The sequence below is a fragment of the Acinonyx jubatus genome, chromosome C1 (assembly GCF_027475565.1).
Source record: "Acinonyx jubatus isolate Ajub_Pintada_27869175 chromosome C1, VMU_Ajub_asm_v1.0, whole genome shotgun sequence".
NCBI classification, from domain to species: domain Eukaryota; kingdom Metazoa; phylum Chordata; class Mammalia; order Carnivora; family Felidae; genus Acinonyx; species Acinonyx jubatus.
This window is the reverse complement of record NC_069381.1, coordinates 20066739-20080216: the sequence shown is the minus strand read 5'-3', so window position 1 is coordinate 20080216 and position 13478 is coordinate 20066739. Positions and strand designations below refer to the sequence as shown.

General features: G+C 52.4%; 1 protein-coding gene across 1 annotated transcript in view; it reads left to right on the top strand.

Moving 5' to 3' along the window:
- Window positions 1-13478, top strand: part of SLC9A1 (solute carrier family 9 member A1) — a 47829-nt gene that overhangs the window by 22950 nt on the left and 11401 nt on the right. The window contains exon 2 of the mRNA XM_015075071.3: window positions 11512-11972. Coding sequence (XP_014930557.2) covers window positions 11512-11972 — 461 coding nt within the window. The remainder of the gene's footprint in view (window positions 1-11511; window positions 11973-13478) is intronic.

The following is a 13478-nucleotide window of genomic DNA, read 5'->3' as shown; positions in this document are numbered from 1 at the left end:
GAGCGGGCTGAGCCCTGGAGGGCAGACATACTCTGCTCCCCGGGAACAGGGAGGCCCCTTGCCATCCTGCCCCTCCGTCCAAGACCAGTCTTTCTCTTTCTCACAGCCACCCAGTGCCATGAGCATTGCTTATCCTCATGCCGGAGAGGAAGGAAGTGAGGCTCAGGGCAATACTGTGATTTGCCAGACATCACAGAGAAGTTCGGGTTTAGAACTGGGACAGAAGCCAGCTCCTGTGTTGGCAGACCAGGGCCCTTTACACCAGCCCGTGCTTCGTGCTGTCTTACTCCGCATGAAGACTGTCCTGGACCCAGACACCTGGGCTTGTTGGCATGGACAGAGATGGTGAGTGTGAAGTGCTTTTGCTTTGTCCAGTAGCAGAGCTCATCGGTCAGATGTCAGAGCTGGAAAGGCTCTCAACATGCCTCTGAGAATGGGGAAACTAAGGCCAGAGTAAGGCACAGGCTTGTTCAAAGCACTTAGTGGGTTGGTGACAGGGTCTGGGCCGGAACCCAGGTCTCCTGCGGCTTGGGCTCTTCCTCCCCCAAATGTAGCTTTCTGGTCTCTTGAGGCACCTGGGGGTGAGCTCACCCATCCTGCTGGCGTCTGCAGGAGACAGTGGAAGCCGCTCCTGGAACCTAGACTTAACAACCCTGCAGTTGGACAGCTCTCCCCACCCCGGGGTGCTAAGCCTAGACTGCCAGCCCCGTCTCCCATTCCTTCTTCCCTGAGGTGCTTGCAGGCGGGACTTTCACACCGTCCCAGACCAGAGCCTTTCAGTGACCCTGGCTGAACACCGGATTAGGAGGCAGCAGTCCCACATTTGTGACCTGGCTCTGCTGCTACCCATGTGATCTTGAGAGTGTCTGGATCTCACTGACCTTCTGTTTCCTCACCTGTTGTCTACTGCCCAGACAAATGGCTGCTTTGTGCCTACCTAAGTCATCACTTCCTTTCCAGTCTTCACTGTCCCGTGTGCCCGATAGAAACCCACTACTTACACCATGTTTGTTCCCCACACCTTCTGTCTTTCCATATGCTGCTGCTTTGCCCAGAAGGCTCTCCCAGTGCCTTCCCAACCCCAGCCCTGCCTTCAGGCTCAGGCCAGTTCAGCCAGTGTTTGGTGCACTGGAGCTTAGTGCCACACCCTGGAGGTGAGGTTCAATCAGACCTGAATTCTGCCCTAGGACAGTCACACAGGCTCAACAAACAAGTTTTGGTCTTTGCCATGAGCCGGGCTCTGTGCTAAGTGCTGGTGGGTCAAAGATGACTAGGACAGGGTCCTGTCCTTGAGAGCAGTCTGGAGGGGTAGACGCCCCACCAACCACACAATGTGGAGGGCTACAAGATTCCAGACTCTAAAGTGACAAGTTTCCTCCCTGGGGGGGGTATTTAGGGAAAGCTGCTGGAGGAGCTGGAGTATTTCTCCGGTAATCCACCTGACAAAGCCTATGGTTTGCTCAGTGCTCTCATATCTGTGGTCTCACGTGGTCCCCACAACACCCTGTTAGGTCATTGAGTCAGGAGATGATCTCAATGAATGAATACTGATTGTGAACCTAGTGTGTGACGGGCACAACTCCAGGTGCTAGAGATTCAACAGCGGACCTTGTGTTCTGGGTGGGGGACCCATCAGTGAGCACATGCAGACGTTGGGAAGTGACGGGTGCTGTAGAGAAAGATAAAGCAGGGTGAGTGGATAGAGAGGCCTGGGGAAGACCTCCCTGAGGAGGTGGCAATTGAGCAAGGACCTGAAAGAGGGAAGGAAGCTGCTGTTCAACTATGTGGCACAGAGTGGTTCAGGAGGAAGGAAGAGCAAATGCAAAGGCCCTGGGGTGGAATTGTTCTCATGCTCAAGGAAAAGCAAGGAGGCCACAGAGCCAGGCAAGAGTTTGGGTTGGATGTGGGGTGTGAGATGTGTCAGGATGATTCTAGGGTTTGGGGCCCAAGCAACTGAATGATACTGGAGCGGTGGGAAACAGTGTAGGAGCATGTTTGGAGGTGGAGGAATGAGAGAGTTCAGCTCCTGTGCCCCTGCCACTCAGAGTCCACCCCACGTGCACATGGACACACCGGCCTAAGGGTCACCCATGCCCACCCCTTTGGGAAACCTCCTCATCCTCTCAGGCCTATTCCAAGCTCAGTCTTCCGAGGGTCATGTTCTTTCATCAGTGTCTTTCTGGCCTTTCTGAAAGGTCCCCAAAAAGCCCAAGTTGAGGGGTGCCCAACACCCCTTCTTCATCACCACCCCCAGAGGCTGTGAAGCACTGATTGAGCTGGGAGGGGTAGAGGGGCCCCAGATGCCTCCCTGGGTGCTGTTCTCTCCCACGGCGCCTCTGAAGTCTTGTCTTGTTCTCCCTTCACAGCTGCCCCCCCTCCCCTGGAGCAGCTGAAAATGGGACGCTGGGCCTCGCTTTCCGCAGGGCTGTTGTCCTGGAAATGGCAGAATTTCTCTTTATGTTGCTTTGATGATCTTGTGAGCAAGTTCAAGTTCTATATAACGGATCTAATTGTTAAGCTTCTAAGCTAAGTGACTTTCAACTGGAAGGGACACTAAGAACAACAGGTATTTGCCATACTCGATTTCAGTTTTTCTCCTAAATTTGCATTTTGCAAACCCTACCCTACCCTCACTAAAGGAAAAGAAAAGAGAAATCCAGTTTTCCCAAGGTCTAAAGTTTCTGGAAATGGAACCTCTCTTATCGAGCTTCTTGTTTCTTCGCCTGCCTCTGGTGTGGGCAGACCGGTGCTAGGAGCTTCTGCGAGTAGGGCCTGCAGGTCCTGAGAGCAGTCCGGCAGGAGGAGGGATGCGGATGGGTGGGGGAGTGGAAGACGCACACCTGGGCACCCGGAAAGGAATGGGAGGGTGGCTTGAATCCAGACTAAGCCCAGATTCTTCTCCAGCTCAAGCATTCTGTGCTTTTGCTTCCTCCACCCCGCATGATTGAAATTTCAGGTTGCCCAGAGGGCCCCCTCTGCAAGGGACACGATTTAGATTTTTCTGGTGCCAGTGATACTATGGGATCAGGGGAAGGTACAGAGAAAATGGAAGCAGACGCCCTCTGGTTTCACTGCCGGCCGCAGGGGCAAGGCCTGCCTGGGGCTCTTAGGTAGGATCTCAGTATGGAAGCCAGCCTCCACCCCAATGCCATCAGGGAGGGACTGTTCAATATACTGTGGCACAGGCAAGGCCATGTATATGATGAGACTGCTCCATGGGAAGGCTGGGGAGGAGGTAAGGTAATCTTGGGTCTGAAACACTGCTCCATGGCCCTGGCTCTGTGACCTTGGGGCCTGTAAGCAGTCATCCTTCTGATGTTCTCTTTCTTTATCTTAAAATGGGGATAATAGTAGCGCCTACTGCATTAGGGGGAGATGATGCTTCAGTAAAGTGCTTGGTGCGGTCCCTGCCCCATAAAAGCAGTTCTAGCACAGTATACAGAATACCATTTATACTAAATTCTAAAACTATAGGTACCGAAAAGTTTGGAATTTTGCACACTGAACTGTTAACAGTGTGGGTTTGAGGGGGAGGGGTCTTGTATAGCAGGGAAAGGGAAAGGAGGAGAATCACTGGGAGATCATCCTCTTCCTGTTTAATGCACTTATATCCCGTTGGAGAAAAGTTTTCATTGACCAAGCGTTCTGTTTAAAATCACCAAAGCAATAGATTTCCATTTTGGAAAAAATCAAAAGAAACAGTATGTGTAACACATACCTGCCAAGGACCCAAACCAGCCACAGGTCTTTGGAGCCTGAGGTCTTACCCCACCCCCCTGAGCTGCTATCCTTACTGGCTGCCTGGGAACCTCCGGCTTGCCAGGTCCTATTGCTGCCTGCTGGAGCTCTATATCTTGTCAACACACACGACTGTTTATTGCCAGTCCCTGGTCCCTGTCCCTATTCCCTTCCCCCCCACCTCCGGCACGGCGCCGTGTGACTCATCCTCTACCTCACTGCACAGGGACTCTCAATCCCGAGCTTTCCTGTGGGGGATGGGGAGAATCTGCTGGAGTGAAATGCATCCAACAAATGTTTATGGGGCGCTTAGGTGATTGGGGAGGCTGGGCTGGGTACCAAGAAGTACTGCCCTAGTGGGGTAAGGTGGGGTAGGGGCTGCTGATGTGCGTCCCTGAGACCAGGGAAAAGGCTAGTGGGAATGAAAAGCAGGGTAGAAGTATAACCTGGCTCAAGGCTGGGTCATGGTCATTGGGGGCCAGACCTAAAGGGTCAGGGGACCCTCTGAGGCCTGCGGCATCCCCTGGGGCCCCTTGACTCTATTCCCTTGTGACCTGCCCACTCCAGCTGTGAGCCAGTGTTGTCTCCTTCCCTGCACAGTCTCATCTCCAGGCCGGCTGGAGGTTTCAGGGCCCTTGGAAAGACTTTTGAGATCCCCTCTCTCCTCTGTTCACACTCTTCCCCCTCCAGTCTCCTGCCCATCACACTCTTCTCCCTCCAGTCTCCTGCCCATGAGGCCCAGGTTCAGTCCCACATCCTTTAGGAAACTTCCATCATTCCCTGAACCCCCTTTTCCTGAGTATCACCCTTGGAACAGACTGACTTACGGCTCCGTCCACAGTGGAGGCAGATGGCAAACTTGAATCTTCTTCCCATTGGTCCTGACAAGCTTTGTTTTCACTGATGCACCACGACACAAAAAAACTGGCAATTAGGAGAGCTGGGTTCTAATTTTTACTCTGTCACTTGCCAGCTCTAGGTGGCCTTGGACAAGTCAGTTCACCTCTCCTTGCCTCAATTTCTTCATCTATCAAATGAGGGTCAGGATACAAGAGAGGGAAATGAGAGGTGCCTGGGTGGCTCAGTCGGTTAAGTGTCCGACTTCAGCTCAGGTTATGATCTCACAGCTCATGGGTTCGGGCCCTGCATCAGGCTGTGTGCTGACAGCTCAGAGCCTGAAGCCTGTTTGGGATTCTATTCTCCCTCTCTCTATGCGCCTCTCCTGCTCACGCTCTGTGTGTGTGTGTGTCTCTCTCTCTTAAGAATAAATAAACATTTAAAAAAAATTTTTTTAAAGAGGGGAAATGAGAGGAGATACGTAAAGGCTCCAGCCCCACACCTTGCATCAGACACTCTAAGTGCGTCTATCTAGTGAGTGTTTTTTTCTTCTCTGTGTAGAGATTGTATCTTAAAGTGAATCATGATCAAATACAGTATTATTGAGTGGGCACTATTGATTGACATGTTTATAAGTTGTCATTCATTGGGTGACTCCTATAGGCCAGGAGCTATAAATAAATGATCTCAGTGACCCTTACAGCTACCCTGAGGGTGGCATCATCACCCCGGTTACAGAGGAAGGACCAAGATTCAGAGACACATGTAACGTGTACCGTGTAACATTTAACCTTCACAACGACACTCATACTTGGATACTGGCAGAGGCTCGTTGAAGTCAGCCTGCCTTCCCCTTTGTCTTTCTCTTTCCTCATGTTTCATTTATTCATTACCTGTATATTTATTTGCTATGTGCAGGATACTTGTCCTGGGCTCTTTAGAGGATACAGACCCTAGAATGGCATTCCTTCTGCTTCTCTCTCACTCTCTGGCAGACTTGTGTTGATCCTTCAAAGCCCAATCCAAATGGTCCCTGCCCTGGGAGCAACACCTACCCTAAATCAAATGTAGCCATCCCCACCTTCTTCCTCTTTCCTCTTTCCTGACATCTAAAAGTCAGTTTTATCTCAGTTCACAAGTAGTTAATGCCTACTATATGCTGGAAGCTGGAGACCCAGATGACTCTAGAGAATTTCCGCCCTCGGGGAGCTTAAGGCCCAGTGATGGACAAGTTTACACTGACACGTCATGATAGTGTAGAGCGATTCACATTATACTTGGGTTTTGAAGAAAATTATAATAGTAAAAGCAGTCACCACTTTTTGCTAACGGTGAGTGCCAAGCACTGTTTGGCATTCTCTGCCTGGATTATTTCCTCTTGTACTCCATAAACCCTCTGAAATAGGCTTTTACACAGATGGGGAAACTGAGAATAGGAGATAAAACATAAATGCCCAAGGCTGCCCAGCTGGGAGCCCTGATTGGAACCCAGGGAGGAGAGACTAGTGCCACATATCTTTGTCTCTGCTGGTCTGGCTGTGAAGCGGCTGGGGCAGTGGGGAGTGTGTTCTGGTCTGTTTACCTTTTTCCTTGGTCCTCATAGCTGACATTGTAGGTGGAAAGAATCAGATTAAAGAAGAATCAGAGCCCCTCCTACCCCAAAGGAGCCTCCAGCCCCAGTGGAGACCGGAGCCGAATACAGATCAGGCAGGCAGGGGCTGAGCAGTCTGAAAATTCCCACCTCCTACCTTAGGAGTTTAGTGGGTAAGACTGAGCCCTTCTGGCTGAGTTAACACGGGGAGGGCTTCCTGAAGGCAACAGACCTAAACGATAGGAAGGATTTCCCAAGGTCTTTACGAGGCCACTGGAGTGGAAGGGGAGCAGTGGAAAGACTTCCCTGGAGGAGAGCTCGTGGAGAGAATACCGTCTCTGGCCTTCTCAGGGCCACTTCGGGCCTCTTTGGGCCTGGGTGCTGATGCTCCCCTTAGAAACAAAATAAGAACAAAACCAGAGATAATGTGTTGAGTGGCTAAGAACACAAACCCTGGAGCCACGCTGCCTGGGTTTGAGTCAGTTATCAGCTACTTGACTTTGAGCAAGTTGCTTAACCTTTCTGTGCCTCGGTCTCCTCATCTGTAAAATGAGGGGATGGCCATTGTGACCTCCCGGAGCTGTGGTGAGGTGCAAACGAGATGGAAAGTATGAGAGCACACTGCTGTAAACTGTAGAGTGCCAGGCTTTCGTTGGGAGGTATTACCTTTCAGGACGGGAGTTGAGACTGGTTGCTGGGGCAGTTGAAGAGGGAGTTAGAGAAACGGAGTCGTGTGCAACCAGGAATCCCTCGGGACCTGGCCGAGTTGCAGCCCCAGAGCAGGCCTCAGGCCCGGAACTAGGGCGGCAGAGCCCCTTGCACACCCCTGGGTCCCTGGTGACCAGCACTGGTGGCCCAATGAGGCCCCTCTTCCCGGCACTCCCCTCTGACTGGCCAGGCCAGGGGCGAGATGCGGGAAGCGGGATCAGGGGTGTCCGGTCACCCTGGCTACCGAGGGTGACGTACAACAGCGTTGCCTGCTGCTCCACTGCACCGGTCTCAGCAGATGGGGACCGTCCCAGGAGATGTAAATCAAATGTTCTCATGGTGGAGAGCGGGGAGGTTGCAGAGGCACCGGGAGCCCCTCACCACTTTGGAGTTCGGTCAGTGTCTGCTCAGTGTGCGTGTGTGTGTGTGTATGAGAGAGAACTAGAGCGTGTGAATGTGTGTAAGAGTGTGTTATGAGAGAGAGTTAGAGTGTGGGTGAGTGTGTAAGAGGGAGTAAATGTGTGTGAGAGCTGTAAGGGAGTGTGGATACGTGTGTAAGAGAGCGTGGGTGAGAGTAAGGGGGTATGTATGTGTAAGAAGGAGTGAGTGTGAGGAGTGTGTATAAGAGCTCGAGTGAGGATGAGTATGTGTAAAAGGGAGTGTGTAAGAGTGCAAGAGCTTGTGGGTGAGTGTGAGAGACTGCAGGTGAGTGTGTAAGAGGGAGTTTGTAAGAGTGTAGGAGAGCAAGAGTGTGGGTGAGTGTGTGTGTCCCCCAGTCCCCGCAGTTGCCCATCTGCCACCTACACTGGGCAGAGTGGGAAACATCTCTCCCCTCCCATGGTCAGAACTATGTCCGTGGGTTTGCCCTGTGGCCCAGGGATGTGGAATTTCCACACCCTCATGGGAGGCCACGTGGTTTGAGAGATCACTGGGCCTGGAGCTTCCTGGCTTCTCACCGTGGAATGGTCACGTGACACTGACAGGTCACTGGCTGTCTTTGAGTCTCAGTTTCCCTGACCATGTGGCAGAGGGTTTGGATGGTCTCCAGGGTCTGTTCCACTCTCCTGGCTCTGGATCTGATTCCAGCCGCCTCTGCCCCACCCCAGATTCCATCCTGGTGATATCACTGCTGCCACAAAGTTTGGGTCCTGGAAGTCCAGCCTCATTTCCTGGCATCTTGGGATCTCCCCTCAGTGCTGGGCCTTTGTCAGGGGATTGGGGCTTGACTATTCCCCTTTTACCACACGTGGTGTCAGCAAACTTCCCGCACCTTGAGGAGATCTCTAGGGCTACAGGGTGGGGACAGCTGGTAGAGTCAGGGCCTTGGGAGAGGGACAAGCCAGAACAGGCCTTCATGCCCCGCCTCACACCGTACTACTGCGCCCTCCCCACTGGAAACTGCTTTCCAGTAATGTACCGCCTACCAGGGGTAAGGAGCCAAGTGTGGATCCCAGACCTTCCTCTTCAGTCTGGGCTTGGCCCTTCCCTGTCCTTGCCCATCAGGGTCTTCTCACCAAGAGGCAAGGCCAGCACAGGAAGACCCGGGGAGACTCACTCTGGGAACATGGCTCCAGTCCCAGGTACTCTGGGAGCAAGCTTATGTGGAAGAAAGTACATTGCACCCAAGTCAGGAGGCCTGAGACCTAGTGATCCTGGGTAGCTGAGACCTGTCCTGCCTCCTCTGAGCTCTAGCTTTTCTTCCATCAAATAGGAGTGCCAGTTGTCTCCTAGCCTAGCAAGGGAGGCCTGATGGCCTAGAAGTCCCAAGAGTGAGTAAAGCATGGCCATTCCCACAAGCTCTTCATGAAGGTTCTGACTTTGAGTAACCTCAGTGTCCCCAGTGCACAGCACCAGCCTGGGCTCAGAGAAAATACCCATGTTTCAGTACAAGATTAATTAGCTCTCTCTGCTACAGATATTCTAAGCTAGAGTAGAATTCTTCCCTTAGACTCTGGGGAAGCTACCGAATCTTGCTTGCCAGGCCCCACCTTTCTCTTCTGCAAAATGGGGACAATACTTATCCCACGGGGCTGTTGTGAGGACTGAAGAGACACTATATGCCAGGCTCCCAGCACAGTGCCTGGCTCACAGTGCATCTTTAGGAACAATGAACATTCTTCACGTTACTGCTCTTGGCTTGTTTTGCATGTCCCCCTACCCCGTCCTCCCATGTGGTACTCCTCTCTGGGTTTCCAATGCATGGTGTGGCACTTCCCGGTCCCAGGAAAGCTTTGTGGATCGACTGATAGCATTGGGGGGGGCGGGGGGGGCAGGGAGGAATTTTCAAAGCCTAATGTGCTAGATGGAGGTGGAGGCTGTCGCCTGCTTGCCTGGGCTGTCTCTTTAGACTATGCCTTCTCCTAAGGCAGCTAGCTGTTGGTGCTCAGTTCCAGGGCAGGATGTCAAGGTCAGCTGGCTAGACTTGGAGCTGGACTCCTGGCCTTGAGGATCAGCTTCCTGGTGGCCAGCAGGAGCTCTGCTCCCCCAAAGTCCCATGCCATCCTATCTCCCCTCCGGGGCAGTGCAGGTCTCTGGGTGTGGTGCCATTGTCCCGTCTCCACTGCTCCGGCCTAGGTTGTCTGACCTTGCTGGGTGCCGGGGGAGAGAGAGAAATCTGGGCAGGGTCTGTGGATTGAAGGTTCGAGAAGGGGAGGCACCGGAGAGGGACTCCTGCCCTAATGTGAACAGACAGGGATGGTCAGGGAATGCTTCCTGGAGCAGCAGGAGGATAGAAGCATGTGGCATCAGCCACACACATGGGGATAGAGGTACAGGAATGGTGTTCTGGAGAGACAGACTAGACCAGGCAAAGATCTATAGACAAGAGAGGATGTGGTTCATTTGGGCGAAATGCCCCTTCCATTGCACCAGCCAACTGAACACCGGGGGTTACTCCTAGACACTACAAAGACTGGGGGATTTTTCAGCAAGTGGGGAGTTTGGTCAGGTCTGTTTTGAAGTCAAGAGAATTGTACTGGTGGCTTTGGGGTGCTCTCCTCGCCTACAATGGAGACGTGTTTTTTTCTAACATGTTTTGAGTGTCTCCTGGGTGCTTGGCACTGTACCAACGTTCTGGGCCTAGCTAGTGTTTTGAGGGTGAGTCTTGACTTGTAGCTGTACTGGCACTACCCAGATCGGTATTGGAGAGTAGAAGGGGCTTTGGGCATGAGGAGGGATGTTTCTTCTCCTTCCCACAGATCTCAGGGGTAATGAGAGCCAAAGCTTGGCCAGATGGGTTGTCAGGAATTATGTCAGTAATGGCCTAGCCCTGTGCATTTTCAAATCAGTAGATACTTGTTGAGTTCCTACTATGTCCCTAGCCCTGGGGATCTCATTGTAAATGGGTAGGGAATGTGCCTGCACAGATTACAGGCTAGGGAGGGGACGGGAGCAAGAACTTTCACCTTAAACAAACCGTCATACTCTCTTAACCAAGCTTACCGTGGGTTTTATGGCACTCAACATGGGGTTAAATGCCTGGGTCTTCTCCACCCACCTCCCCACCCAAAAATAAACCCAAAACCCTTAGGGAGCTTGGGACCAAACCTGGCATTGAAGGAGCACCTCTCAGAAGGGCATTTTTGCTACTTCCTAGCTCTGGGTTTGGAGCCTCAGTGTGGACCACTGCTGCTAGCTTGGGGAGAGGGTGTCAGGCAGAGGGGCATGTTCATGCCTTGATGAGGAGGGAGAGTGAGGATTGACTTCTAGAACTTAGGAGTTTGATGGGAGCTACGGGGGTCAGACCTGGGTTCTGTCCTGGTTCTGCTACTGATTTGCCGTGTGCCCTCATGCAAGTGTGCCCTCATGCCCTTCCCCTTTCTGGGCCTCGGTTGCTCTATCTTTAAAGTGGATGGGATTAGGCTAGAAAACAGGATGGCATATAGGTTTTGTCTCACATGCAAAATGGACTGATCGCCATTGGCTTCTTGAGCAGCTCTCTGGGCTTAGCAGGAAAGCACACGAATCTGGAGTTAGGGGTCACTGTGTACATTCTGTAGGTTTGCAGACGGCAGGTGGTTTGATCCCCAAGTTCCTTTCTGTGCTGATGTTCTTTGATTCTTCTGTGCTTCCTTCTATCTCCTGTGTTATTTCTTGACCAACTGGTTGTCTGCTTTCTGCTTAAACACCTTCGTGATGGGGAACTCACTTCCTTCCCTCAGACAGAATCATTAGATTGTTGTGCCTGGTCTCGAGCTCACATCTGCCACCCTGAACTTGTACCTAGAAAGCTGACTTGGGTTCAGGTATAGCTAATGCCCTTAGATACTTGGAGCCTCGGTAATCAGTGTATGATTTCTGTCTTCCGGAGGCATACAGAGCTGCTTCTTTCCACTATTTTATGACAGAGGCAGAGATAGCATCTGTATATCCGTTGGAAAAAACACTTTAAAAACATTGTCAATTAGTTTATACGGCAAACCCGGTGAAGCTGGTATTACTGCTTCCATTTTACGGATGATGAAGCCAAGGCTCAGAGAGTTAACAGAGCGGCCCTCCGAGACCAAGCCTGTGCCCCTCTCACCAGCTGCTCCTCTGTCCCCCTCTCACCAGCTGCTCCTCTGTCCCCAGCCCTGTCCCCAACCTTCCGTCCTGGCTCGCCGCAAGACCATGGCCTCCTGTTCTCTCACCCTCCGCAGGTTTCCATGTGATCCCCACTATCTCGAGCATCGTCCCGGAGAGCTGCCTGCTGATCGTGGTGGGGCTGCTGGTGGGGGGCCTGATCAAGGGCGTGGGCGAGACGCCCCCCTTCCTGCAATCCGACGTCTTCTTCCTCTTCCTGCTGCCGCCCATCATCCTGGACGCGGGCTACTTCCTGCCGCTGCGGCAGTTCACAGAGAACCTGGGCACCATCCTGATCTTCGCCGTGGTGGGCACACTGTGGAATGCCTTCTTCCTGGGCGGCCTCATGTACGCCGTGTGCCTGGTGGGCGGCGAGCAGATCAACAACATTGGCCTTCTGGACAACCTGCTCTTTGGCAGCATCATCTCAGCCGTGGACCCTGTGGCCGTGCTGGCCGTCTTTGAGGAAATTCACATCAATGAGCTGCTGCATATCCTTGTCTTTGGGGAGTCCCTGCTCAATGACGCCGTCACTGTGGTGAGGGGCAGTGGCCACACACACGTGCACATTGGGCACAGACCTGAATCCAGGTCCAGAGTGAATCCCACATCCACCCGCTAATCACAGTAGCCAAACAGCTAATGTCCATTCCTGCTTACTCTGTGCCAGGCATCACTCTGAGCACTCAGTGTGGATTATCTCATTTAATCCTGATGATGATCTTCGGAGGTGCTTCTTTACAAACGAAGAAGCATCAGGCTCGCTGAAGTTAAACAACTGGCTAACATATGATAGAACCAAGGTTAGAAGTCAGGTCTGTCAGACGTCCGGACCTGAGCTCTTGGCCTTCCCGGGGCATATTCTTTGTCCCTGACTCAGATCGTGATGTGATCTTGGTTAAATTACATATCCTCTTTAGACTTCAGTTTGTCCTTTATAGGCCATTTAGTCTATCAGGGCCATTTCAGCTTTATGTTGGCTGGGTCTTAAGTTATAGTTAGGTGTGTGCAGTTTGGGGGCAGCAGTGGTGGAAAGGGACCCTGCCCTCAAAACCTCCAGAAAGGGCACCTGGCTGGCTCAGTTAGTGGAGCATGCAACTCTTCATTTCAGGGTCACGAGTTCAAGTCCCACATTGGGCATGGAGCCTACTTTAAAAACATAAAAAATACAATTTATCAAAAAAAAAAAAAAAAGAACCCTCCAGAAGGTGATAAGTAAAATAGATTGTCTGGGGTTGGCCACTTGCTTATTACCTGACCTTAGGCAAATCACCATACCTCTCTGGGCCTCACCTTTGATAGCTGCAAAGTGGCAGAGCAGATACTGCTTTCCTCCCAGGATCTAGTAAGAACAGACAGCCCCAACACAGAGTCTGGCACATGGCTGTGCTGTATGTGCTCACACATGCCCTTCCTCCCAGCTGGTTTCCTCAGGAAACAGGTATGTGTATGTGCACACTCACACATTGTGAAAACACTCCCATTCTCCTAGCTGGCCCCCTCAGAGAGCACTGCACACACGGGAAAACACAAGGACACCTGCACGCCAGTGCATGCTCACACACACGCTCCCTCTTCACCCACCCCAGCCCCTCAGGAAGCCGCACTTCAAAGAAGAGACAGACAGCAGTGGGGGGGGAGGGGGGGGCCGGCAGCCTCAGCTTCCTCTTCCTCCCCTGCTGCCTTCATCGGGTCCTTGTGGGGCTGGGGGAGCAGCAGTCTGGTCTAAGCAGGCAGCCCTCAGTGCTGGGTCTTCTGGCACCAGCTCTTGCCTCAGTTTCTCCATCTGTAACAAGGATTGCAGTACCCAGCCTGTCATCCTCCCAGGGTTCTTACAGGAGGCACACTTACCAGCAAGTACCAAAGTCAAAGCCCTCCCCAGTTGGGTCTGGGTGTTGGGGTTCAGGTTGGCACTATCGGGGAGCAGTGGGGCCTGCTTATGTCAAGTGGATACCGCAGTCTGGCCAACTTGGGCATCTGGCCATGCCTCCCAAGGTGGTGGCAGTGCTGGTAGTGAGCTCACTTCCTATGTGAGCACTTCCTG